The sequence below is a fragment of the Prenolepis imparis genome, unplaced genomic scaffold (genome assembly GCF_030444845.1).
Source record: "Prenolepis imparis isolate NDT839.2.m4 unplaced genomic scaffold, iyPreImpa1.0 SCAF_3, whole genome shotgun sequence".
Classification (NCBI taxonomy): domain Eukaryota; kingdom Metazoa; phylum Arthropoda; class Insecta; order Hymenoptera; family Formicidae; genus Prenolepis; species Prenolepis imparis.
Window position 1 is genome coordinate 20,964,113 of NW_028141161.1, and position 22,670 is coordinate 20,986,782.

Genomic DNA, 22,670 nt, shown 5'->3' on the forward strand with positions numbered 1-22,670 from the left:
TATATATATATAAGCTATATAGCTCGTAAAAATTAAACTATATAAATAAGATGAGCATTTTTGTCCAGCATCTCAGTCGTTCTCAAAGGCATATAAATATATATGTATAAAATACTTAAGTACTTAAATAAAATTCGTTGCAGCACGCCCGTTAAATTAGACTTCAAAATTCCCAGGATTCCATCCATCGCAAAGAATGCATCGAGCTCTCGGGATCCATAGCAGAAGGTCCGTCCATCCCATAAGCCAACGGCGAGAATAGATAGAAACTGCAATAAAATTAAATCAAAATAGTATCATTTCTCGCAATAAATATTATACCTTTTATTATATAAAAAAAATAATCAATCAAAAAAGATTTTAGAGCAAAAAGTGATCTTTTACCTATATACAGTAGCGGAAATGACAGTTCCCAACGCGACATGATAGATCGTATTTCCCATTTTACCGGGCAGCAGCAACAGGAAGCACTCGGTAATGTGATTCAACGTAATCCCGGTCAGCATGGAACTGTACAACAGCGCCGGGAAGTAATGATGGTAGTAGAGAACCCTGGTCATCGCCCAGAACGGCGCGTAATGCAGGATCCATCCGAAGAAGAGCCACTTGCCGGCGTGCGTTATCTTGCCGCGTTGCTCGAGGACGACGGCGTCGTCGACGCAGCCCCGCTGTTCGCGCACGGACGCGTGAACGTAAAGAATGACGAATATCGCGAGGAAGATGATGTTTCCCCACCAAATAATGGGGTTGCCGAGCAGGTATATCCTCTGATTGTTTCCGGAGAAGAATTGCCCCTGCAGATTAGATAAAGATAAGATAAGGATTTCTTCAGGATTCACAGCTAAGGCCTGTTTCTACCAACGTTGGTTATCTTTAACCTACGGTTAAACTATATCTTTATCTTTTTTCAGATACGTTCTTAAAAAGAGACAAAGATATAGTTTAACCGGAGTTAAAGTTAAAGTTAACCGATGTTGGTAGAAACGGGCCTAAGTCAAGTAGAAACGTATAGTAGTTCATAAAACAATAATTTACTCTGTAATTTATAGGCCACTGCCAAGGTCGCGAGGACACTTCCCCCTCTTTCACCTTCAAATCCGAATTTCCTTGCAGCATCACGGCATGCGACTCCAGGAATCTGTCGAGGAATCCCGGCGCGTAAACCCGGAAGCTGACGTTGGGTACTGATAAAAAATCAGCAAGATTATACGTCGCCTTGATCGTTAGCAATAGATTCGATCGTAGCTTACACTGCCTACTTACATTTGGCATACTGATTGTCCTCGATGTTCCATAACGCGTTCTTGTCTCTCATGTTCGGATTGCAGGAGACTTCTTGTTGACTATATGCCCTGCATTAATTAAAAATTCGTCATAATGATGAAAAGTTACTTGTATATAGATGAGCTATGAAAAAGATATTTCTCTTACTAACCATTTCGGCAAGGTTTTGCCGCTGCACGTTAGCACGCAATGATGAAGATAATGCACGAATTTCAATTTACTCGTCACCGTTTCCACCACGTCGCCGTTTCTTCCGTTCGTTATCAATATTTTCCAGACGTCGTTAGCATCGCCCGTACCGTTCTGAAAGAAAGAGACGATTAACGAATAAATCGTGAACAATCATAGCGGAACTATTATTGATCATCTTACTTCTCCGTATCCGGTGACCTGGTAATGCTTCTTCGATATCGGCGCGATTTCCTTGTGCGAGTGTAAATTCCGTCTGGTGATGACGTGCTCCAAACGAACAAGATCGCCGTGTTTGACCAACTCCGGTTCGGACGGTATCGCATCCGTGTCGAATTTCTTCACCAGCCATAGATTATTGTCGTCCTTGTGGGAATAGGTCGTAATCTAATTCAATCAGATATGCTAATTAACGCTACTGCGGGACACTTTATTTCACTTAAGGTCGCCTACTCGTATTCTATTATCCTATCGCGTGTCCTCGTGTTTCTCTTCTTCTCTTTAAAATTAAGATGTAGCGTAATTCACCACTATCCTCTTTCTTACACCTTACCCCTTTATGTACTATATTATATATAGTATTTATATATTCAAGAACCTGTTGCTGCCTGGCGCCGACTCCCTCGGGATATAAATGCCAGTGTGAGTGCAAGTAGCCGCCGCCTGTGCGATGGTTCTTTAACGTGATGGTGGCACCGTATGCTAATTGCCGCGGCATCGTCGCGTTATATAATGAATTCCCTCGTAAGAGGGACTGAAATTCGGAACTGTAGAATCCGTCGCCACTTCCACTAGATAAAATATAAATGTCCACTTGTGTAAATCCAATATAAGCCGTTTGCACGCATGTTTGCGACACTAATTTGCATATAATACACACACAGGATATTTTCAAGGAAATGTTAATATCGAGGATATTCGGCGTCAGTAGGAATAAATGATGATGAGAGGGTATCCTAAATATATTATATGTCGGATCGCACAATAGTTCTCCTTACCTTTTGTTCAAAACGGAAAGATGGATATAAAAAAATATCATGTAAAGTAAAACTGGTAATAGGATGAGACAAAAGCACCGTGCTAACAAATGTTTCCCCACATAATACTGCAAAAAGCAAATCGAAATCGTTCTTTGGAAACTTCAACTGATTATTTGGAGTCTTACTAATTATTAAATTCATAGCATCATGTAACAATTGATACAATAAGATCAATTCAATAAAGCAGCAAAAGCTCGCGTTATTGGCGACATTAAAAGCCTTGAGATTAAAATAATTCTCAACAGTTACTTACGAAAGGTTTAGACAAATCTCCCAGTTCTCGCCAGAGCTCGTAAGCGGTATAAAGACCCACTAGCAGAACGACAAATAGTCCGACGAATTTTACGCTGATCGTGCACGCGAGCGAGGCTCCGGTAAACGATAACCACGACCACCAGGATCGCGTGAACGGTCGATCCTGGAGCGAAGCCACACGTGCCATCCCCCACGTCGCACACATCATAAAGCACAGTAATATCGGATCCAGGAGTATATACTGATTCAACGTCAGCAATCCTACATCTGTAACATGAATTGTGATTAATGATTTGATTCTCGAGTTATTTGAATTTTATAAGAATTTTATAAGAGCGTTGTAAATTGAATTCTTACCGAATAGAATGAGAATGGCAGAAAGTGCAGAGGCACGAATCGATTTGGTAAGATCCCACACAATTAGGTAAGATAAAGGGACAGTGGATGCACCCAGAATTGTACAGAACTAAAAGACAGATAAATTGTTTTTAATAATTTTATATATATCTTATAATATATATTTATATATATAAATATACATAAAAAATATATAAATATATATATATATATATATATATAATATGCTCCCCCCTCCTCAAATATAACTCTTGTACCTTTTATTATATATTTTCTTTTTAGTAGCATAATTAATTAACTTACTATTCTCATGCCGATGTAATTGACATTCTCAAATTTGTCTCCTGGTTTTTCAAAGGCAAATTTACCATCGTAGCCTGTCATATACCCAGATAAAGCAATGAGCATCTAAAATCAAACTGTCCTATTAAATATTTTAATGTGATGATAATTATTTAATATGAATTTTTCTATCTTTCTTTTTTTTTTTTTTCTTTAAGAAAATTATCTACCTTTCCCAAAGGTGGATGTACATCAAAGAAGAATGTCCTGTTTATGTACCAACTGCCCATTTTACCGAAATGTGTTTCATCCCAACTGAAAGCCAGAGATTTTTAAAAATGTTGTCTTACATCAACAAAAATTTTAAGCGAATGCTTAATCTATCTTACCAAACATGTTCAGGTTCTGTCACTTTGTAGAATCTGGTGATTGAAGTAAGTACAATTATGCCTCCAAACACGAGCCACCAATCCCTGCAAGTATAAAAACGAATTATCGTAATTAATTACTCTTTTCACGCTTCAAATTAGTAATCATAAATTTATTAAGGATTAATTGCTCTTTATATTCTCCAATTCTAATAATATTAATATTACTGAAGAACGATTATTTTTTTAGAGGAAACGGAATATAATTTATTTAGGATATTCATCGAGAGTAGAACAATAAGTGCGATAATTTTAATTAAAATTATAATTTCACATACGTCTTACTGTTCGCCTTTTCGTTTACTTCCGCGTTCGCCGCATTTTTTGTTCTACAAGCGCTCTCTTGGACAACGTTCTTCATACTTAATTATTATTTGTCCTGCAGAATTGTGAGATATTTATATCGATTCGTTTAAATTAAAAATTATACAATTTTTCCGGCTTTCTCAAAAAGATAAACAATAAAAATACATATACTCTGGTACACGACTGCATGAATGAAGCATAAACTACGCTCATAAAATAGTAGGCATACTCTATATTGAATTTCGCGCCGCATGTTCGAATCGCGCGACAGCCAATAGGAGAACTCGCTTTCGAAAATCCCCTAGTAGGCGACATTTTCTCCCTAAATGAGGCATTCTTCTATTGGATGCGCGCAAGAGCCACGTGACACTACACGTCAGCTGACGATGACGTCATCGATGTCGCGTGCGCGGAATGCGGGCCACACGGATTTGCAAATATAGAATGGAGGTTACGAGAAGGAAGTAGGATGCCGAGGAAAAAAGGGTCGTCCTGTCAAAGCGGACGTTAATAGAATCGGTCACGGGCAAATTAACTGTCTCTCATTGAGTCTTTCCTAGACCTACTCGTACGTGGATGGAATTTCTTGAGAATTCTTTTCACCATGTTTGTTTTTCTCTCTCTATTCTAGAGCGTCATCAATTAGTATTCAATATATTAATGAAATTCTCTATTGATATTGCTTATTCTATAAAATATTAATTAGATCATTATGTTTGTTTCTGTTATAAAAATCTTAAACTTTTTTACAATTTTTTCGAAAAAAAAATATTCTAAATTCACTTTTAGCTCTTCTTTCTTTTATATAATTGACATATCGTGTTCTACATATGTTATAAATAGAAAACGTGATATAATAATATGGCTGAAAGGAGATTTAAAATATTTGACGTATTGTATCGTAAAAGAATGAGGGATTTAATGCTTCTGAATGTTTTCTTATTCTTTAATTTTTAATAAATAGAGATGAGAGAGAAATCAAGCAGATTCGCCCAACAGTATCGATATAAATAGATATATTTAAAGTGTGTCAATATTTTTGACAGACAACAGATCTCGCTAATCGAGTAAGAAGAATGCAAGATTTCAAGAAATCCGAGACGAGGAGAACCGGGAGAGATCAGCTGATGCGCGCGAGAGAGACGCACACATGGCCGCGTTATTTGACATAACGCAGTGGGGATAAAATCGGACCAAAATATCATTCCGGAGCGGAAAACGATGATACCGGGTCGGCACCGGGATGCCATTCGATTGATGCCTCGAATCCACGCAAACCGTTCCTCACCTCATCGAGAAGTTACGCGGTAAGGATTACCCTCCTCTCACGTTTCTTTCCTCATCAGTTTGTTGTCAGATTCACTTGTGTCAGTCGCACCTGAGCGTGTGCGCATTGCGAGGCAATTTTATGGCGCAATAGATTAATAAAATTTCACTGCGGCACAATCTAAAAAAAAAAAAACGTTCTCTTATCTATCTTGTCATATGCGCATAGCTATATTTGTATGTAGGATTTATTTATAGATATATAACAGGAAGGGATAGATGTGTATATGTCAAATGAGATTTGGACACTTTATAGAAAAGATTTGATTAAAAAGAAAGTTAAAAATACAAGAGATATGTATGTACGTTGATCAAAGTTTATGGATTTATAGACAATGCGACATGCTTAGCTTTTATTTATACATAGGCATTGATAGTTTTATATCGCAGGCTCATGTAGCTGTTTTTATATATAGAGTATATTTATAGCATAGATAGATATATGTATATTAAATAAAATTTAATCAAAAAGGATATATATATATATATATATGGAAAACATATATGCTATAAACATGCATTAATTATATAAAATTTTTGTTTTACATATAGTAAATTTAATTAAAAGAGATCTGTTTTTGGAGATTTTATTTTCAAGAATAATAATAAAATAGAAGAAAGAGTATATTTTTTCACTCCCTTCTGGAGTAAATTTTTTTTATATACTTGCATAGTAGATACTTTATTATTAAAGAAGTGATATAAAAAAATAAGAAATTATGTGATACTTAAATGAAATATTTGAAATATGTTTAGATGAGATTTAGGTTTGACTAAAAAGAAATTTTAAAATAATTATACTTTGATTGCAGGCAAGATATGGAAAGTAATGCTAAGTACGTAGTGATACCTCTCCACCACCGGCCTGAGTTGATCAGAGATTGTTGTAAGTTAGTTAATTCTGAATGGCCTCGAAGCGAAACTGCACGGTGTGTTATGTTCTCCTTGATTTTTAAAGACAGTCTAGAAGGAGATGGCAAGAATGTGTCGACAAACTCACAGTTTTCGTATTGTTACATTGCAGAATGAAATCTCTGAATGTGTCCTGCGACGATTTTCCCACGTGTTTGATTCTGATTAATAATAAGGACGAGGTTCTTGGACATTGCAAAATATCTCGAGTCACTAGATCGAATGTTAGCTGCTTCATAGAATCCGGTAAGCAAAGACAGGTATCCTGCTGTAATTAAATCAGGTCATATATGCATTCATATAATAAGTCAAACATATAACATTTTATATTAATAAAGAATCTACATATCTGTTTTAGTTGTAATCGACTATCGATGTAGATCTCGAGGATTAGGATCTAGATTATTGCGTGGCGTGGAAGACTACGTCGCGAAGAAGGGCCTGAAGAATATATACCTAAAGACGGACGGTCAAGAAGTGTTTTACTACAAGAACGGATACAAGGTGTGCGATCCGTTCAAAGCGTATGGCATTAACGACATCGTGACCGCAAGTCCGCCTCTCGGCAGGACAAAATTCAAGGAATGGAACACCGATCAGTCCGTCAAACAGCCTCCGCCGCCGCCTCCGATGCCGGCCTTCCAACTATCAAAATTTTTTGACGCGCGAATGCTATCCCAAAAAACGCACATGGTAAAGAAATTATGATACTAGCCTTATATTAAAATATTTCCTCGTTCTTGCCGAACACGCTCGCGTTCACATCGATTGAAATTAGATGATTAAAAACGAATATGATTAGAACAGAATTAAATAGGACAAAACAAAAAAAGGATAAATTGTAAATAGATAATTTAGCATATCTCGTATTTTAGTGGAGGAGTAATGTTTAAGAGATCATATTCATTAGTGCACATTATTTATTAGGGCAAATCATTTCGGATAATCATGAAATTCGCAAATGAAAATGCATTTGATCTTTCAATCTAGCCGACGAACGAAGTACTGGATATACTTTAAATTCCGTTCTCATATATATAACACAACGTTTGTAAAATGTCAGGAACATTTTTTTCAGCTATTTTTATAACTTTAATTTATGGACAATTAGTAGATAAGTAGATAGGATATTTATTCTCAATTTTTAGTACAATATATTTCGCGAGTCTCAGATTGCGCAGTTATATTTATTTAAAATAATAATTAGATACTTAAAAAGTCGCTAGTAAAATTTACTTCGTTCCTATTTTATTTAAAATATCATGCTTTCTTTTTTTTATCATTATCTTTCTGCGAAAAAAATAATACAAATACGCTTTCTTCCATCCAGTTCATGCAAAAATCATATCAGTTGTACAAAAATATATATATTTACATACACATATATAATTAATATATTTTTCCACTAGAAAAAACAAATTGCATGCATTTCATTATTTACGAGTCCCCGCATTTCTTCTCGCATCATGAAGTGGTAGCAATGCCGCAAACTTTTTTGTAATACTTGGGATTCGTGAGACACTCGACGAGAAACGCACCTAAATCGTGTTTGGAAATTGCATGTCCAGGCGAAGAATCAAATGTGACGGTATGCTTTGACTTTGGTGTGTCTAAAGAAAGTATAAAAATTGGTGAGATTTCGAGAACATCGAGCTTCCTTATTCTTTCTATACGTACCTACTATATGCGGCGGCAATATCGCTACCCAGTTTAAGTCACTAGTCTTGATCATGTCAAACATGCGCTGATGATCTGCATTCACGTCCTTATATATAGCAGGCACTGCTTCGGGTTTGTAGAATAAAAATGCTGAAAATGATAGAAATGTTGTAGAGAAACAAGTATTGTAAAGTATTCAAGAATAAGTACAGAAAATCCCAAAATGCTAAAAGAGTGCCAGGAAGAAATATTCTTTTGAAGCGATTCAGCACAAAAAAATATATATATATATTTTTCTATTATAGTCTATAATATTTTTTATTTTAGCATCTTCAGGATTTTTTTTTATAATTATACTTTACCAGACAGGCATACAGAGACTAGTTCAACATTGTTCGCTTTCATGGCGTCTATTATATTCTTCAAGCCTTGAGATAATACAGTAGTAGGACCTAAAATAGATACAACATATTATTTCATATTATAAAACAACAACTATTTATGCATATTAAAAAAAACAAACAAATATGTGCTGCATACTCAAGTCATCCCTGGTTCCAAGGACTATAACAACAGCATCTCTATCAGCTACCGCTTTTGCAACTTGTTCTGCATTAGTGACATCTCCAACGACTGATTCAATTTTACTTTTAAGATCTTCAGGAACTTTGGCTTCATCCCTTACAAAAGCTCTTACATCTAGATCTGGGTAATAGATTGAAAACATACATGTATATCATAAATAAGATTTGAAAGCTAATGTTACACAAACATACAGTTAAGTGCTACATACAAATCATGTACAATTAATTACATGTTTACTTTGAATGGAAAAGGAAATATATTAATTGCTTTGATATTTCAAAGATTTCATATTAGTTATGTCGTTGCATTATTTTGTAATATAGAAATGGATCATCACTCTCGAGTTATTTAAAAGAGAATCGAAGCTTTTTTACACAACATTAATTATCATATTCGTGTCACAGCAAACAGAATAATCAATTATCAGCGGCATTAATTGTAAATTATTATCAAGAGTTGAAGAGAAAGAATGAAAATTATAAATTCGCGATCACACATACACATACACACGTAATGTTGCGCTGGGAAATGCGGTCGGAAAATTTACCATTTTCCACAGCCGATCTCAGAGAGCACAAGCCGGTGTTTCCGGTAGCACCGAATATCACGACTCGCTTCATCTCGCCGATTGATAATGCGTTATCGTGGCTACACGCCCGATTATATATGTCTCGCTAGGCAGAAAATGACGAATCATTTTTGCGCGTATCTCGATCTGTGTTGTGAGACGGGCCGGGTTTTCTCGCGCATGCGCGGCGGACATAGCATCAGTGAGGTATATGTACAGATAAAAAGATGTACCATGATTCTGCAAAATTTTTTGTAATATAAGGAAAAATTTGTAATATATAATTAATAATACAGCATACATAATGTAAATTTTTTGTAATATAAGGAAAAATTTGTAATATATAATTAATAATACAGCATACATAATGTATTTTTCCTTATATTACAAAAAATTTATATATATATATCTATATTATCTACATATATACGTCGTCATAGGCGACGCATATTAATTGCACATTGATAACGCAGTGATAACATGATATCATACGTGACGTATTGTTTATTTTTCCTTATATGTAATATATGTATTATTTATCATTCGTTTATATTCAAGATGATGACATTCTTTAATATACTTTTATCATAATTAATATATCTATCATAGTACTTTTTTCTGTTTTTTTTTGTAGAAGTTCGCGTGTTTAGCGTTTTGATGAAAAGAAAAAAAATGTATTTACATAGAATATATATTTTATTAATAGTTTTTCTTAATTTTTTATTTTAATATCGACCTAATGTCATATATATCCCACACAGAACATGACATCCATTGAACGTCCATATATAATCTCCATAGCTCCATATGACATCTATATCCATGGTGGATGTCGATAGATCTCTAATAGAAATCTATATTATCTCCACAGTAATACAATAAATCCATCATAGATGTCCATTAGACATTTATGGTGGATGTATGATAGATATTCTATTTTTAATTTATATACAATTTAAATTTTTATTAAAACGTTTATTAAATTCTAAAATATAATTAAGGAAATGTTATTACTAAGCTAAAGAGTTTTTTTTATGCCAAAATTTATACAATAGCATTAAGTAGTCGTTAGTTCTTTTATTTATCGCTATGCGCCGCGCGATGCGCTATCTATCTCGTATTTAAATTTTAGTCATGAGAATTATATATAGCTTGCAGAAAGCGGCTATCAAGATTGAAGATATATGTCATAAATATTTCTTATTAAGTTTAATTTTTCTGATACAATTTCAATACAGGGAATTATAATATTAAAGTCTAATATCTTTTGGTAGATAGAATATAATTTCATAAATTTATAAATAAAAAGTTTAGTTTTTAATTTTTGTTGAAAAAAGCATCCATAATGAATTTAAATAACTTTTAATTAATATTCATTATTCGTCATCAAAGCTTGATGAAATATCCATGATTACTCTATATGACGTCCATATGACATATCTATGAATACATCTAATTCTAACGTATGTCGAATGGACATAGCAAATGCGGAACTATGGATGTCTAGTAGAGATCCATAAAATGTTACGTGGATATCTAATGGAGATTTTGAATCTCCATGGTGGACGTCCACTGGACATCCATTAGAGGTTTTTGTTCTGGGTGGGATATGTTGTATTTACTTATTTTAAATTAATATTATATATAATAAAAATTATTTAAATATATATGATATATAATTTATTAAGTTTATTGTTTCATGCATGTATTCTCTTTTTTCAGTTTTTATAAACGTATATTGTAATATATGTAATTATTCTTCATTCACAAATAAAATAAAAAATTATATTTGTTGATTTATTCTGTGAATAATAAATAATATGCGTAGAGAGAGAAAGAAATAATAAATAAGAATGAATAATGTTTTTTTTTTATAGTCGAATCAAAACATTTTCTATAATTTTAATTCAGAACGCGACTTTAGGATGACGCGTATCATTAAAAATGCGCAAAAATGGAGCCCCCGATGGATCCTCAATATTTCGAAGTCAAAGAATTTGGTTCTCCCGCCAAAATCTCTAGAAAACGACTCTTCCTACTGGCCAATCCGAAATTGTCGCTCGTTGTGAATCGCGGACAAGGCTTCTTTTCCCTTTTTTTTCGCCGACTCTCTCATCTAACTCATCGGTCAATTCCGCGGCGACAGGGGGAGGGGGAGGCGCATGCGCGCGCGCGCGCATTCATCGCTCGGGCCGCCATTTTGTCACGTTATTTCCAAAACGCATTCCCCACCAGATTGAAAACAACCGAAGGTCGACGCTGTGTGTCTCCTTGCTTACGATCGCGGAGCCGAGAGTGTTCTTTGGTTAGGTTTACTGGTTGGGTCGTAACTGGGATTTCTGGCACTTGAAGAGTAAGTAAAGTCCCCGGGACCGGGGAAACGCGCCTCCTCGCGTCCGTCTCCCTCGTCCGCGCGGCGACGCCGCGTCTTCGGTCGCGCGCGCGTTTCCCCCGCGACAGAAGAGAAAGGGACGGCGCGGAGGAGAAGAGAGAGAAAGAGAGAAAGAGAGAGAGAGAGAGAGAGAGAGAGAGAGAAAGAGAGAAAGAGAGAGAGACGGCGGCTCGCTCGCTCGGCACGTCGTCTTTGTCCGTCGTCCTCGAGGAAAGAAGCCTCGTCGGGATCCCCTCTTCTCGTCCACGGCGTCGCGACACCGTCGTGTCCGGAGGCTGGATCCGAACGACGCCACGTCTTCGACTCTCTTCCCTCTCATTATAACCTCTCGCCATCAACGCTATAACCTATATAATTATAACCTTTAAGAGGTGCGAGACGTCAACACGATCGGCTCGACGTCGATCTGGCCCGATCCGGTCGAGTTTCGAGCCAAGTTCATTCCGATTATCGTTTGTCGCGTTGTGATTGCGGGACGAGGGAGGGGGTAGGGATTATTCCGATATTTATTCCGCCGTATGTTCTTCGAGAATCGAACGGTCGCGTTGGAGAAACGGGAACGCGTCATCGTCAGCGTCCGCGATTCCTCGACCAACGTCTCGCCTTCCTCTGTATGATGTAATCTTGAATCCGCAGGGGATCTTCCTGCTGCGCGCGCTGCGTCTCGAGAAATCGACGTTCTTGCGAGAAAGAATTTATAATTGTGCCGCAAACGTCGAATAATGAATAAATCACTGTCCATTGTGTAAAAACTTGCGGGATACAAAATCCGTGTAACAGGTTTGTGAAAGTCTGTAAAGGTCTTTTTGTTCGTATAATAAGATTTGCAAGATCAGATACAGTTCAATCCATACGATTAGGACAGTCATAAGATCTTGACGCATGCTGGCGTAACACACAAGTACTCATTTAATCTATAATGTTGCAGTGATTTCAGTTATCAAGTAGTTGGAGAACCAAACAAAAATGGACGTCGCTGGTGATCTAAATTTGCAATGGGTGGGAGACGTAGAGCTTCACGAGGAGGTGATATGTGGTCTTGGAGCACAACTGGTCGCTTCCGAGGAGGAGGTGATAGGCGCTTGCGAGGAAGTGACGGTTGAGGAAACAGTCGAGTCTGTTCCCGATGTAGTGCCTACGACAGAGTCGGAGATACTGATGGTACCTCAAGCCAACGATATGGAATCTATTTATATAGTGCCGCAAGATCAGGGCCACGACTATCTAAATATACAGGTGACGGAGGAGGTAATAGCTGACAGTTGGGACAGACCTGTTCCAGATGATGGGTAAGTTTAATATAAATATGTACATTCATACTTAATTGATTGCTTTTTAGTAAAGTCTTGTATGTATTATTTTAACAATTTGGTATTTGGTCATTTAGGACATCTCTATGTTTAAGATTTATCTATCAAGATTCCATAGTTGATTCTTCCTTAATTTTTTCAAAGCTTGCCGCAACATAATAAATTATTCCATTTGAAGGGTCGAGATTCCAGAGGCGAAGGTGGGACACGACAATCTACTGGAATATGACGACATGGAGATACCGTTGCCGATCGATCAAGACTCGTATCAGAACGCCCGACCGTATCCGTGCGACTTCTGCAGTCGTAGGTTTCGCAAGAAGGCGAATCTGATGAACCACATGGTGGCGCATCAGACGGACCGACCGTACGGTTGCAACTTGTGCGGAGCACGTTATGTGCGCAAGTGCGACTTGAACAGTCATCTGAAGATCCACGCGTACCCGCCGACGCGGGACGGTCTAGAGGACGAGTTGAACGACGACGATTCTCTAGCGGCCGAGGAGGAGGACGCAACGACGGCCGGCACCAAGGGCAGGCGCAAGAAGGTGCAATCGAGCGCGCCTCGTAAACGGAAGACCAATGTAGCCGCTGGTCTGCCTAGGCGTAACAACGTCGAAGACATCAAGCTAGAGATGGGCAAGTATGTGTATAATCCATACGATAACTACGAGGACACGTTATCGCTACTCGAAGACGACCTGACCGATGGTGATTCTGCCCGCAGCGGCAATTTCGCGTCCAGCTCGAGGTGGCAGATGGACGCCGAGATGTCTGTCATCGACGAGCAACAGTCACCGCAGTGGCCCGTCACCGACCCGACAAAGCCTTACGTCTGTCAGTTCTGCGGCGTCGGCTTCGCGAGGGAAAAGGCACTGGCCTCGCATGCGCGTGTCCACGGTGGCGACAGTCCGTTCGAATGCACCTCGTGCGGCGAGATGTTCTGGGACGTCACCACTCTGCGGGAGCATGTGCGCGTCAAACATGGCGGTACGATTCTTCAACAGGTATCCGACGCGGAAGAATACGACAATGATGCCAGTTATACGGGTGACAGCGAGAGGTTCGGCGAGTTTTATTGCAATACCTGCGGGGTACCGTTCAATCGTCTGGATCTGCTCAAACGTCATCAAAAGTAAGAGATCTAATAATCATCGTTTTGTAAATACAATTGCTTGTATATGAGCTAAAATTACGATATATATTATATAATTATTAATATTATATACTAATTATAATATATATATTATAAATTATATATATTATATATATTATATATAATTATTTTTTGATAAAAATAAATTTTGTGAGTTATCAATTATTGAAGACTCATAAGTTTAAGAAAAATTACATTTTAATGGAATTATGTGTTTAAAGCTTAAGCGATGATGCTAGATATATTTTAACTATATATATAATATAATTGCTATAATAATTTATAATAAATACAATTTTGATCAATCATACGTTTTTAATTATTGATACAAATTTTCATATACACACACATACGTATCTACACTGAAATTTATGTAAAAAATGTAAATATGTAAAAAAAATTATCAGTTCCAAAAGAACTTAATATGTGTGTGTATATGAAAATTTGTATGAATAATTAAAAAAATATGATTGATAAAAATTGTATTTATTATAAATTATTATTATAGTAATTATATAGTTAAAATATAAATATATTTTAACTATATATTTTAAAAATATAGTTATATTTAAAAAAAATATTTTGTGTATACATAAATATATATTTATATTTATACATATGTATAAATTTACACACACATTTATATTTTTAATCATTTAAAAGCATGTATTACAAGTATGAATATAAGAAATCTGTTTGTGTAAAGTATGATATTATGTATATAGATCTCACATCAAGCAAGAAGTGGACACAATGGAGGGTTCCAGTCAGCATCACGTATGCAATGTTTGTGGAGAATGGTTCGAGGAGGCATTAGCATTATTGGCACATGCAGAACTTCATGCTTCAAGGTATAGTTGCATTCTCCTAGCTTTCATTATCCAGTAATTGATATAATCGCAAAAATAGTATTCAATTTTATTTAGTTACAGTAATATTCTGTCCACAAAATTCATTTATCAAGTTAGAAAGAAAGAAAAAAGAGTAAATATTGATGATAAATAAATTATATGTTGATCGTATTCGGAACAACTTAGGTTTATAACGATATATATATATATATATGTACGTGTATATATATGTATATATATATATATGTATACATTTGTCTGATAATTTTTATTTATTTATTTATAACAAGATCTCCTAGTCGCCGTTGTCTGTTGTGCGGGGCGAGATGTCGCGATGAAGCTGAAGTTGCAGAACACGTGCAGCAGAATCACGCCGAGGACGCGCCACCGAACACGTGTACGCTATGCGGAAAAACCTGCAAGGACAAACGCAGCTTATTGAAGCACTCGTGGGTGCACAACGTCGACAAGACCTTCAGTTGTACAAAGTGTGCGAAACGCTTTCACAGCAAAGCAAGATTGCGAAGGTAATAACTATAATAAATGTGACAATATCTTTCCTGCTTTCTCTGGACATGTACGTCGTATTATATTGCATAATAGTACAACCGAAAATGTATATGTAATATATTTTATCTGTAATTCTTTAATTCTTCATCTATATCTTAAACAAGATTCTTTCGCAATTTTTTTGCATGTAAATAATTGGACAAATAATTGTGTTATGCAGACATATGGTATCTCATCGTAACAAAATGGTAGCTTGCGATGAATGCGGAGAAGAATTCCCCGATGGAAGGGCTCTTGTTAGCCACCGTCACTCGCATAACAAGGAGCTGGGCGGCCGCTCGTTTCCATGCCGCGAGTGCGGCAAGACCTTCGGAAGTCGCAGCTCGCAGCAGATCCACATACGTATCCATACGGGTGAAAGGCCCTACGGCTGCCGATTTTGTTGGAAAGCTTTTGCTGATGGTGGTACCTTGAGAAAGCACGAGCGCATTCACACCGGCGAAAAACCGTATGAATGCGCGATCTGTTCTCGGGCTTTCAATCAGAGAGTAAGTTGATTGTTAGAAATTGCGCGAAAAATTATAAATCTTGAATAAATTGTAATCTAGCGATAACGTCATGTTATTTTGAACGATATTAGAATTTTCGAAATAGAACACATTGGAATAATGTTAAGTCGCATTCTTTAATAATTTTATGTTTAATGCGGGAACAAGTGTTTTTGTTCTTAAAAGATATTTCAAGTAGACATGAATGATCGAAACTAAATTTCATACTCTGTTCATCACAGGTGGTTCTCCGGGAGCACGTGCGCGCCCATCATTCCGGTCCAGATCCAAAATGCGTGGGCAGTATGACGCCATTTTTATGCAAGGTATGCGGCTTGTCATACGGAACGTCTGAAGAAATAGTGGCGCATATAGTGCAGCATTGCGACGACAATACTGCGTTGAGTCGCCAGCCGCAGACAGGACCACGCAAGTACAAGAGAAGACGCAAGATGAAGCCACACGAGACGAACACAGTGGTACGTAAGAACGAGTTTTCATACGACATGATGGAAAGCGGGACTGGTGATGGTGGTGGTGGTGGCAACGTTGTCGCCGGCGGCGGTTCCGATTCGGAAGATAACACGAAGCGAAAACTTGGCAAGAAGAACAAGCAACATCGGTCGAATGTCGAGGAAGGCTACCAGAATGTCCTGAAGAGCTTCGAGAGTTCGCTGCAGAATATAAACTCGATCGTGAGCAACTCCAAATTGAACGCATCCAAATCGAAACTTTCGAAGAAGAAATTGCGCAAGGAGGAGAAGAAAGAGACGCAATCGTCGAATCAATCTGGCCGGCCAAAGATGATACACACGCAAAAGACGCGGGTGCCGGTGGAAGTGGGTAGCGATGGCGCGAAGAAGGGCCAGAAGACGAAGACGATGGTGACGCGGACGCCGAAGGTGATGCCGAACGAGCATAAGTCTGGCATCTTCCCTGGCGGCGAGAGGAATCGGCCGCGCACCAAAAACGTCAGTTATCACATCGAGGGTAAACTGCAGGTCACTCCAGCAACGTTCCTGGCAAAGTCAGCGAAGGAGGATGCGTCGGTGCAGCAGCAACTATTGGTGAACATTAAGCAAGAGCCAGGCGTACCAAAGGCTACCGGCGACAGTCGCAGGAACAACAATGGCAATATTCTCGGCCTCCGCAAGAGTCAAGAGTCAACGACCAAGAAGAGGTCGGCCCCCTTGAAGAGATCTAAGAGACAGAAGACGATAGTGAAGCAGGAATTGAATGAGACAGTCGAGCCGGAAGAGGAAGAGCAGCAGCAGCACTTACAACTACAGAACAATAATAACAATAACAATAATAATAATAACGTGGAGAACAGCGTTACTGATCCAGCGCGACTGATGGAGCACATGGACGGCAACAATCTGGAAGTCGCCTTTGAAGCGAGCGTTGTCACCGCTCAGGAAGAGGACCAGGAGGAGAGTATATTGCCGCATGACGCGACCGAGGAGATGGACAACATGGACAACAACGTTAAACTCAGTGTGAAGGTGGAATCAACGCCGCAGAGGATGCTCGCTGTGCATAGTGTTATCGCGCCGATAGACGAGGTTCCGGAGACAATAATACCGGACGCGGTGGAGTACACGTGCGAGATGTGCGCCGCCGTGTTCTCCAGCCGTGCAGAGTTATTGATTCACGTGCCGATACACATTTGATTTAATAATTTATCCGAGCCGGACAGCGGCGCGGAGGTTTGTTCTAATTCTTTAAGCATACTAGTTTAATCAAATCGAATATTTCTTTATCACGCTCGATGAGGTTTGTTGTTTCGCAGGAGGCGACGATCGTTGATTCTCCCCCTCTGTCACTACCCTATATCATCCACTATCATTATTTTCCCCCTCCCAATCGTCCCATCCTTCTCGCTCTTTGTTCTGCCAAGCGTCGTGATTCAATCATTTGTACTCATCGAATGCGCTCGAATTTTCGTGTTTTGCGCATTAGAGGATTTATCGGTCATTGTTTAATTTGATTATCATTATTTGTGATACGTTTTTCTTGTATTATATATTCTCCGCGGACACATTCAAGTTTCAACTTTGATGTTTGAGTAGATTACTGATTGTACCAAACTACTAATGACAGGATGAATATATCATGTCTATATGATATATGAGAAGTATTGCATCTCCTGGTCCAAAAATTGTCTAATATCGAAACATAATACGACGAGATTGTTTATTATTTTCTATATGGAAAACGCTATATGACACGCGCTGAATCGAGAAGTATGATATGAAATACGTAGTCACGCGAAAACTATGCAATTCTTCTTACAATACTAAAACTCTACTGAATCTCTAGTTTCGCGACATCTCTCGCGTCATTATCATAATTATTGTCACTTGTTGGTACAAAAATATTTTTTCAATTAACTTTCATCTCTTCTCCTCCAGAAAAATAGAAGCAAACATCATAATTAATAAAATAACAAACTTAAGTTGCAATAAAGGTTCCACGCGTCGAAATATTCTAAATTGTGATTGAAATTCACAAACACTAAAATAAAGATGCGATAGTAAATTCAACACCTAACGTACAAAGAATTGTATGGTTTTCGCGTGTCTACGCATTCCATATTTTACTTCTCGATTCAGCTTGTGTCGTAACTTTTCGTGTAAAAAATCATATATGACATATGAGAAATATTGCGTTTCTTTTAAATGAAAACATTTATTACACATTGTACGCAGATACGAAAACCATGCAATTCTTTGTATGTTACAATACGATACTATAATACTAAAAGAAGAATGCTGAACATCGCTGTGTATTTGAATACGCTGATTAGAATGAATTAATCTTTTCGTAATGAGCGAATAGAGGCAAGGAGTAAAGTGTTGAATTACCATCGTGAGCCACCTTTATTTTAATGTTTGTGAATTTAAATTTTTAGGATCGTGGAACCTTTATTGTAACTATAAGTTTGTTATTTTATTACGACGTTTCTTCCATTTCTCAGGAAGAAAATTAATTAATTAAGATATTTATTTGTCACCGACAAGAGTGGCAATAATTATGATAATGACGCGAAAAATGTGTCGCAAAACTTAAGATTGTACGAACACAGGAAATGTTAGATGATTAACACAGTAACTTTGTAAAAATCATCAAAAACGCGGATTGCTCTCAAGAATTAATAGCACTGCACATAGGATATTTGTATGAATGTTAGTTTTTACTTTTAGCACATAATTTTAGTTTATTATATATACGATTGTTTAAATCGTGATCAGTGACCATGATCGATTCTTTGAATGAGATGCGGATGATACTATTACGATAGTATTGTTAGAATAGGAACAGAAAAAGAGAATCAATTCTAAGCACTGTCTCGAACATTAAAGCAATCGTCGCGAAATATTCACAAATTTAACATAACTGAATTTTCTTTAGATCTTTAGACACTGTCGAATTTTACAAAATTAACGACTTCGTGTTTTCTTGTACATAAAATTTAATCACTCTCTTATGTTCTTTTGATATATATTATAGGAAAACCGATAATATCATATATACATATTATATATATATATATATATATACATATATTCAAAATTGTATAAAATGCCGCACTGATATAGCTGTTACTTAAAAAAAATGTAATAAATGACTATAAATTTGTTATTCTATTGTGTGTGGCTGCGAGTTCATATGAGTCTACTTGATTCAGATACCTTTTTTTTTTATTATCGATCATCACACAAGAGCAAGAGAGATCTCGTTTAAGTTTCTACGAACGGAGGGAACAGAAATATAATACACATCGTATGAATAATATACTAGTCCGTGTTATAAGAAGTTTGCATGATTTCTTCGCTTTTTAATTTTTGGAGACTCATGCTGCTCATTATCAGATCCACGAGAGTTTTCCATGTATTTATTTATTTAATTAATAAAATCTCTTTATAGTTTATCGCGTAAAAATATTCGCTTTTAATGCAATATGTATATATACATACATATATATATTTCCATTTGCGTGAATGTCAAACAATTTAAGACGCAAAAAGCCAATATATATAATTTATGGGATCATCTTTTTCTAAATATTTTATCTTGATTTTTCACCTTCAAACTTTGTTTAAACGCAGGTAGCATACAATAATTACATATAATTGCAATTAAATGTTAGAAGAGATTCTTTAAATAGACTGCTTAAATGCATATCTCGATCAGTTGTAAAAGCTTTTTCGTTTTCCTCCACATTACATGTATTGCTGTCACTTAAAATTAAAAACGGATCGTTTTTTTTTAAATTGTGATTCTAAAATTATAATCAACTTCTGGGACAAGAATGATATATGAATTATCATGAATTATTTTTTCAAAAATGTACTCAATTCTTTTGAACGAAGAATATATCGAATTCAACACTTTATGCACGCTCTTGCCATGACTTTGAATGTTTTTAGATTATTCAGATAACATTTTTTCGATAATGGAATTTTTATTAACATACTACGTGTCCTTGCGACTATGATAACTATGTTTAGTTATCGGAAACAAAAATTTTGGTATCACACCGATAACTTTAGCGCTGATAGAGAAATAGAAAGAGAGGAAGAGAAATATACATGCATTGCATATTAATTACGTTGTAGTAGAATTTATCAAAGTTAAAAAAAAGAGAGAAAGAACTCGAATGTATGCTTACCTGAACGTTGACATGTGTGTATTCTAGACGAACATTTGTAGTCGTACGGACATTTTGTATTCTTGCTCGGCGTTGATTAAGGCAATCAATCAAAAAAAGATAAAGAAGAGAGGGAGAAACAAAGAAACGAGCGTGTGTGTGCCCTATTTTTGTAGCCAAAACGTATTTTTGGATACGACGAAAAAAATTTCCATATTTCTCGAAGAGAGCATAGTAAGATGTACATTTAATTGTTTGATACTGGTGATGAGAGAGACAAGAAGGATCGGCGGCGTGCAGTGCCTACCTAAAAAGAAAAAACTTTGTTTCAATTTGTCCGGGGACAGGAAGGGGAAAGAAAGTCGAAAAGAATAGTTCTGTGAAACCGTGAAGAAGGAATTTTTAGCTAGACATCTTCGAGAGCCGGCAAAAATTCGATACGAACTGTGAATGTATGAGTGAATCCAGAAGAGCTCTTGGATATCGTGCAAAGATGGGATGAGATGGAGATCGCGTTCATCCGGAAACTTTACATGGAATTAAAAAAAGTATATATTAAATTTATATCAATATATCAAAACAATCAGGGAATTAATTATAGAGAATTATACTTAATCAATTTGTTGCTTACATTTAATTTTTTTTTCAAATCAGAATTTATTCGGATCTTTCGAGGTAGATGATTAATCGAAGAGAGATTCGTAATCGGTAATAAATAAAGTTTTGTTTATCCATCGCGATCTCGTCCAATCTCCACGATCTCTCTGTTCGTTTAATATTATATCGTAGTATTTTCTATCGCATATGTCCCAAGCTACACGACAAAGCTAACACAATTTCCTCTTTTAGCAATATTATATATAGATTTATATATATATATATATACAGAGCTGTGCGAAGCAGCTACTTTGTGCGAGGATCGAGAGAAAAAGGCGAGATGATTATTGTATCAGAATATATTCACACATACACACACATATATATATACATACACACGTGTCCCTTACTTGTACAGTCGCGAGAATTATACGCTTTAGGGACGAGAAATATATGACCAATGTAAAATAACAAATATCGGAGAAAGAGAAGAATATGTACATGTAAATATATACATATATTTACACATCATACACTTGTACACACAGAAGATATGTATAATAGAGTGCGAAAATTACGCGAGTAAAATTGCTCGAAAATTTCGCCCTTCTTCTCTTCGCGAAAGGGATTCTTTTTATCGCGATATACATTCCTCTGTTACATCGCTAATCGATGTATCCCTCGATCGTGTGTTTCTCCGAAATAAAATGACGATTACATTTTTCACGCTTACATCAAGACGAAAAAGCGTATTTGGGGTGGAAGAGATGATGTGACGGGAAAAATGTAGAAAAATATGAAAGAAAAAACGATAAGGACGACGCGCGAGAGCGAAGCAAAGTAAAATAACACATATGCAACTACAAAAACATACACACACACACGCATACTTTTTTCAAATGTGAGAAGTCACTCGTATATAGTGTAAGTAATTATGTGACTTCTTTCTCTAATTAAAATTAAGGCAGAACGTAGAGTAAGATTAGTCGTAGAATATAACAAGGTGTTGCATGATAAAAAGTTCACATGATTCGATCTGTCGAAAGACAGAATGAGAGAAAAACAAAACAATGCGTGGATGTGTGCTAGAGAGAAAAAAAATGTGCGTGTGCGGACACATGTGTATATGTGTCCTACATTACGTGTACCTCTCGAATTGTAAATCGAACTCCGAAATGTGTATAAATTTTTAAGCACACTGTCAAAAAAAAAATTTAATTAAAAAAGATGTAGCGTCCCTTCTCCAGTGAAACTAACAGGATCGCGCGATTTCATCAGGGACGAGAGACAAAGATAGTAGAGAGAAAAACACACGTGTACATAATTATATTACCTTGGACATGGTATAGCGGTTTACTGTTAATTGTAGTTGTATACCTTTCTTGATTTCCCATTGAATAAATCATCGATATAAATATTATATATATATTATTGTGTTTTTGTTACTTATTTTCGTTACAT

At 36.6% G+C, this 22,670-nt stretch overlaps 4 protein-coding genes across 9 annotated transcripts; 2 read left to right on the forward strand and 2 right to left on the reverse strand.

Moving 5' to 3' along the window:
• Positions 1 to 17: 17 nt before the first annotated feature.
• On the reverse strand, positions 18 to 4,333 carry Twisted (Protein O-mannosyl-transferase 2). Of its 2 annotated transcripts, none has more exons than XM_083034802.1 (14): positions 4,199 to 4,333; positions 3,797 to 3,880; positions 3,638 to 3,722; positions 3,429 to 3,533; positions 3,126 to 3,234; positions 2,767 to 3,035; positions 2,472 to 2,578; positions 2,072 to 2,264; positions 1,657 to 1,860; positions 1,436 to 1,587; positions 1,264 to 1,352; positions 1,036 to 1,184; positions 385 to 794; positions 18 to 269 (listed from the first exon to the last, which is right to left on the reverse strand). In XM_083034802.1, exons 3-14 carry the CDS (start codon positions 3,695 to 3,697, stop codon positions 164 to 166), a joined length of 1,953 nt encoding a protein of 650 aa, XP_082890928.1. In that variant the 5' UTR covers positions 3,698 to 3,722; positions 3,797 to 3,880; positions 4,199 to 4,333; the 3' UTR covers positions 18 to 163. The 2 variants fall into 2 exon arrangements, with proteins under 2 accessions (XP_082890928.1, XP_082890927.1); XM_083034801.1 differs by having other exon boundaries at positions 4,114 to 4,333.
• A 982-nt stretch (positions 4,334 to 5,315) lies between these two features.
• On the forward strand, positions 5,316 to 7,087 carry Naa80 (N-alpha-acetyltransferase 80). The gene is made up of 4 exons (XM_083033671.1): positions 5,316 to 5,448; positions 6,280 to 6,396; positions 6,492 to 6,625; positions 6,738 to 7,087. The coding sequence occupies exons 1-4, from the start codon at positions 5,363 to 5,365 to the stop codon at positions 7,085 to 7,087; spliced, it is 687 nt and encodes a 228-aa protein (XP_082889797.1). The 5' UTR covers positions 5,316 to 5,362.
• A 639-nt stretch (positions 7,088 to 7,726) lies between these two features.
• LOC145933697 (flavin reductase (NADPH)) lies at positions 7,727 to 9,364 on the reverse strand. Of its 2 annotated transcripts, none has more exons than XM_083033673.1 (5): positions 9,171 to 9,364; positions 8,579 to 8,743; positions 8,401 to 8,490; positions 8,061 to 8,188; positions 7,727 to 7,989 (listed from the first exon to the last, which is right to left on the reverse strand). In XM_083033673.1, the coding sequence occupies exons 1-5, from the start codon at positions 9,241 to 9,243 to the stop codon at positions 7,918 to 7,920; spliced, it is 528 nt and encodes a 175-aa protein (XP_082889799.1). In that variant the 5' UTR covers positions 9,244 to 9,364; the 3' UTR covers positions 7,727 to 7,917. The 2 variants fall into 2 exon arrangements, with proteins under 2 accessions (XP_082889799.1, XP_082889798.1); XM_083033672.1 differs by having other exon boundaries at positions 8,057 to 8,188; positions 9,171 to 9,362.
• Positions 9,365 to 11,414: 2,050 nt separating this feature from the next.
• On the forward strand, positions 11,415 to 22,631 carry LOC145933436 (uncharacterized). Of its 4 annotated transcripts, none has more exons than XM_083033120.1 (8): positions 11,415 to 11,544; positions 12,220 to 12,363; positions 12,512 to 12,872; positions 13,072 to 14,028; positions 14,775 to 14,900; positions 15,191 to 15,427; positions 15,631 to 15,958; positions 16,201 to 22,631. In XM_083033120.1, exons 3-8 carry the CDS (start codon positions 12,550 to 12,552, stop codon positions 17,629 to 17,631), a joined length of 3,402 nt encoding a protein of 1,133 aa, XP_082889246.1. In that variant the 5' UTR covers positions 11,415 to 11,544; positions 12,220 to 12,363; positions 12,512 to 12,549; the 3' UTR covers positions 17,632 to 22,631. The 4 variants fall into 4 exon arrangements, with proteins under 4 accessions (XP_082889246.1, XP_082889247.1, XP_082889244.1 ...); XM_083033121.1 differs by lacking the exon at positions 12,220 to 12,363 and having other exon boundaries at positions 13,072 to 13,536; positions 13,621 to 14,028; XM_083033118.1 differs by lacking the exon at positions 12,220 to 12,363.
• Positions 22,632 to 22,670: the final 39 nt, after the last annotated feature.

What these genes read in the sequence shown, in the direction of transcription:
- Naa80 (XM_083033671.1), top strand. Translation starts at nt 5,363, where the DNA reads ATGATACCGGGTCGGCACCGGGATGCCATTCGATTGATGCCTCGAATC. An exon ending in CCTCATCGAGAAGTTACGCG is followed by an intron (nt 5,449 to 6,279) that starts GTAAGGATTACC and finishes CTTTGATTGCAG; the next exon opens with GCAAGATATGGAAAGTAATG. An exon ending in TAGCTGCTTCATAGAATCCG is followed by an intron (nt 6,626 to 6,737) that starts GTAAGCAAAGAC and finishes TATCTGTTTTAG; the next exon opens with TTGTAATCGACTATCGATGT.
- Twisted (XM_083034801.1), bottom strand. Translation starts at nt 4,196, where the DNA reads ATGAAGAACGTTGTCCAAGAGAGCGCTTGTAGAACAAAAAATGCGGCG. An exon ending in TCGGCGCCAGGCAGCAACAG is followed by an intron (nt 1,861 to 2,071) that starts GTTCTTGAATAT and finishes TGATTGAATTAG; the next exon opens with ATTACGACCTATTCCCACAA. An exon ending in AGGTCACCGGATACGGAGAA is followed by an intron (nt 1,588 to 1,656) that starts GTAAGATGATCA and finishes TCTTTCTTTCAG; the next exon opens with AACGGTACGGGCGATGCTAA.
- LOC145933697 (XM_083033672.1), bottom strand. Translation starts at nt 9,243, where the DNA reads ATGAAGCGAGTCGTGATATTCGGTGCTACCGGAAACACCGGCTTGTGC. An exon ending in GAGATCGGCTGTGGAAAATG is followed by an intron (nt 8,744 to 9,170) that starts GTAAATTTTCCG and finishes TCTATTACCCAG; the next exon opens with ATCTAGATGTAAGAGCTTTT. An exon ending in AGTCTCTGTATGCCTGTCTG is followed by an intron (nt 8,189 to 8,400) that starts GTAAAGTATAAT and finishes TATCATTTTCAG; the next exon opens with CATTTTTATTCTACAAACCC.
- LOC145933436 (XM_083033120.1), top strand. Translation starts at nt 12,550, where the DNA reads ATGGACGTCGCTGGTGATCTAAATTTGCAATGGGTGGGAGACGTAGAG. An exon ending in AGACCTGTTCCAGATGATGG is followed by an intron (nt 12,873 to 13,071) that starts GTAAGTTTAATA and finishes TTCCATTTGAAG; the next exon opens with GGTCGAGATTCCAGAGGCGA. An exon ending in AGCAAAGCAAGATTGCGAAG is followed by an intron (nt 15,428 to 15,630) that starts GTAATAACTATA and finishes TGTGTTATGCAG; the next exon opens with ACATATGGTATCTCATCGTA.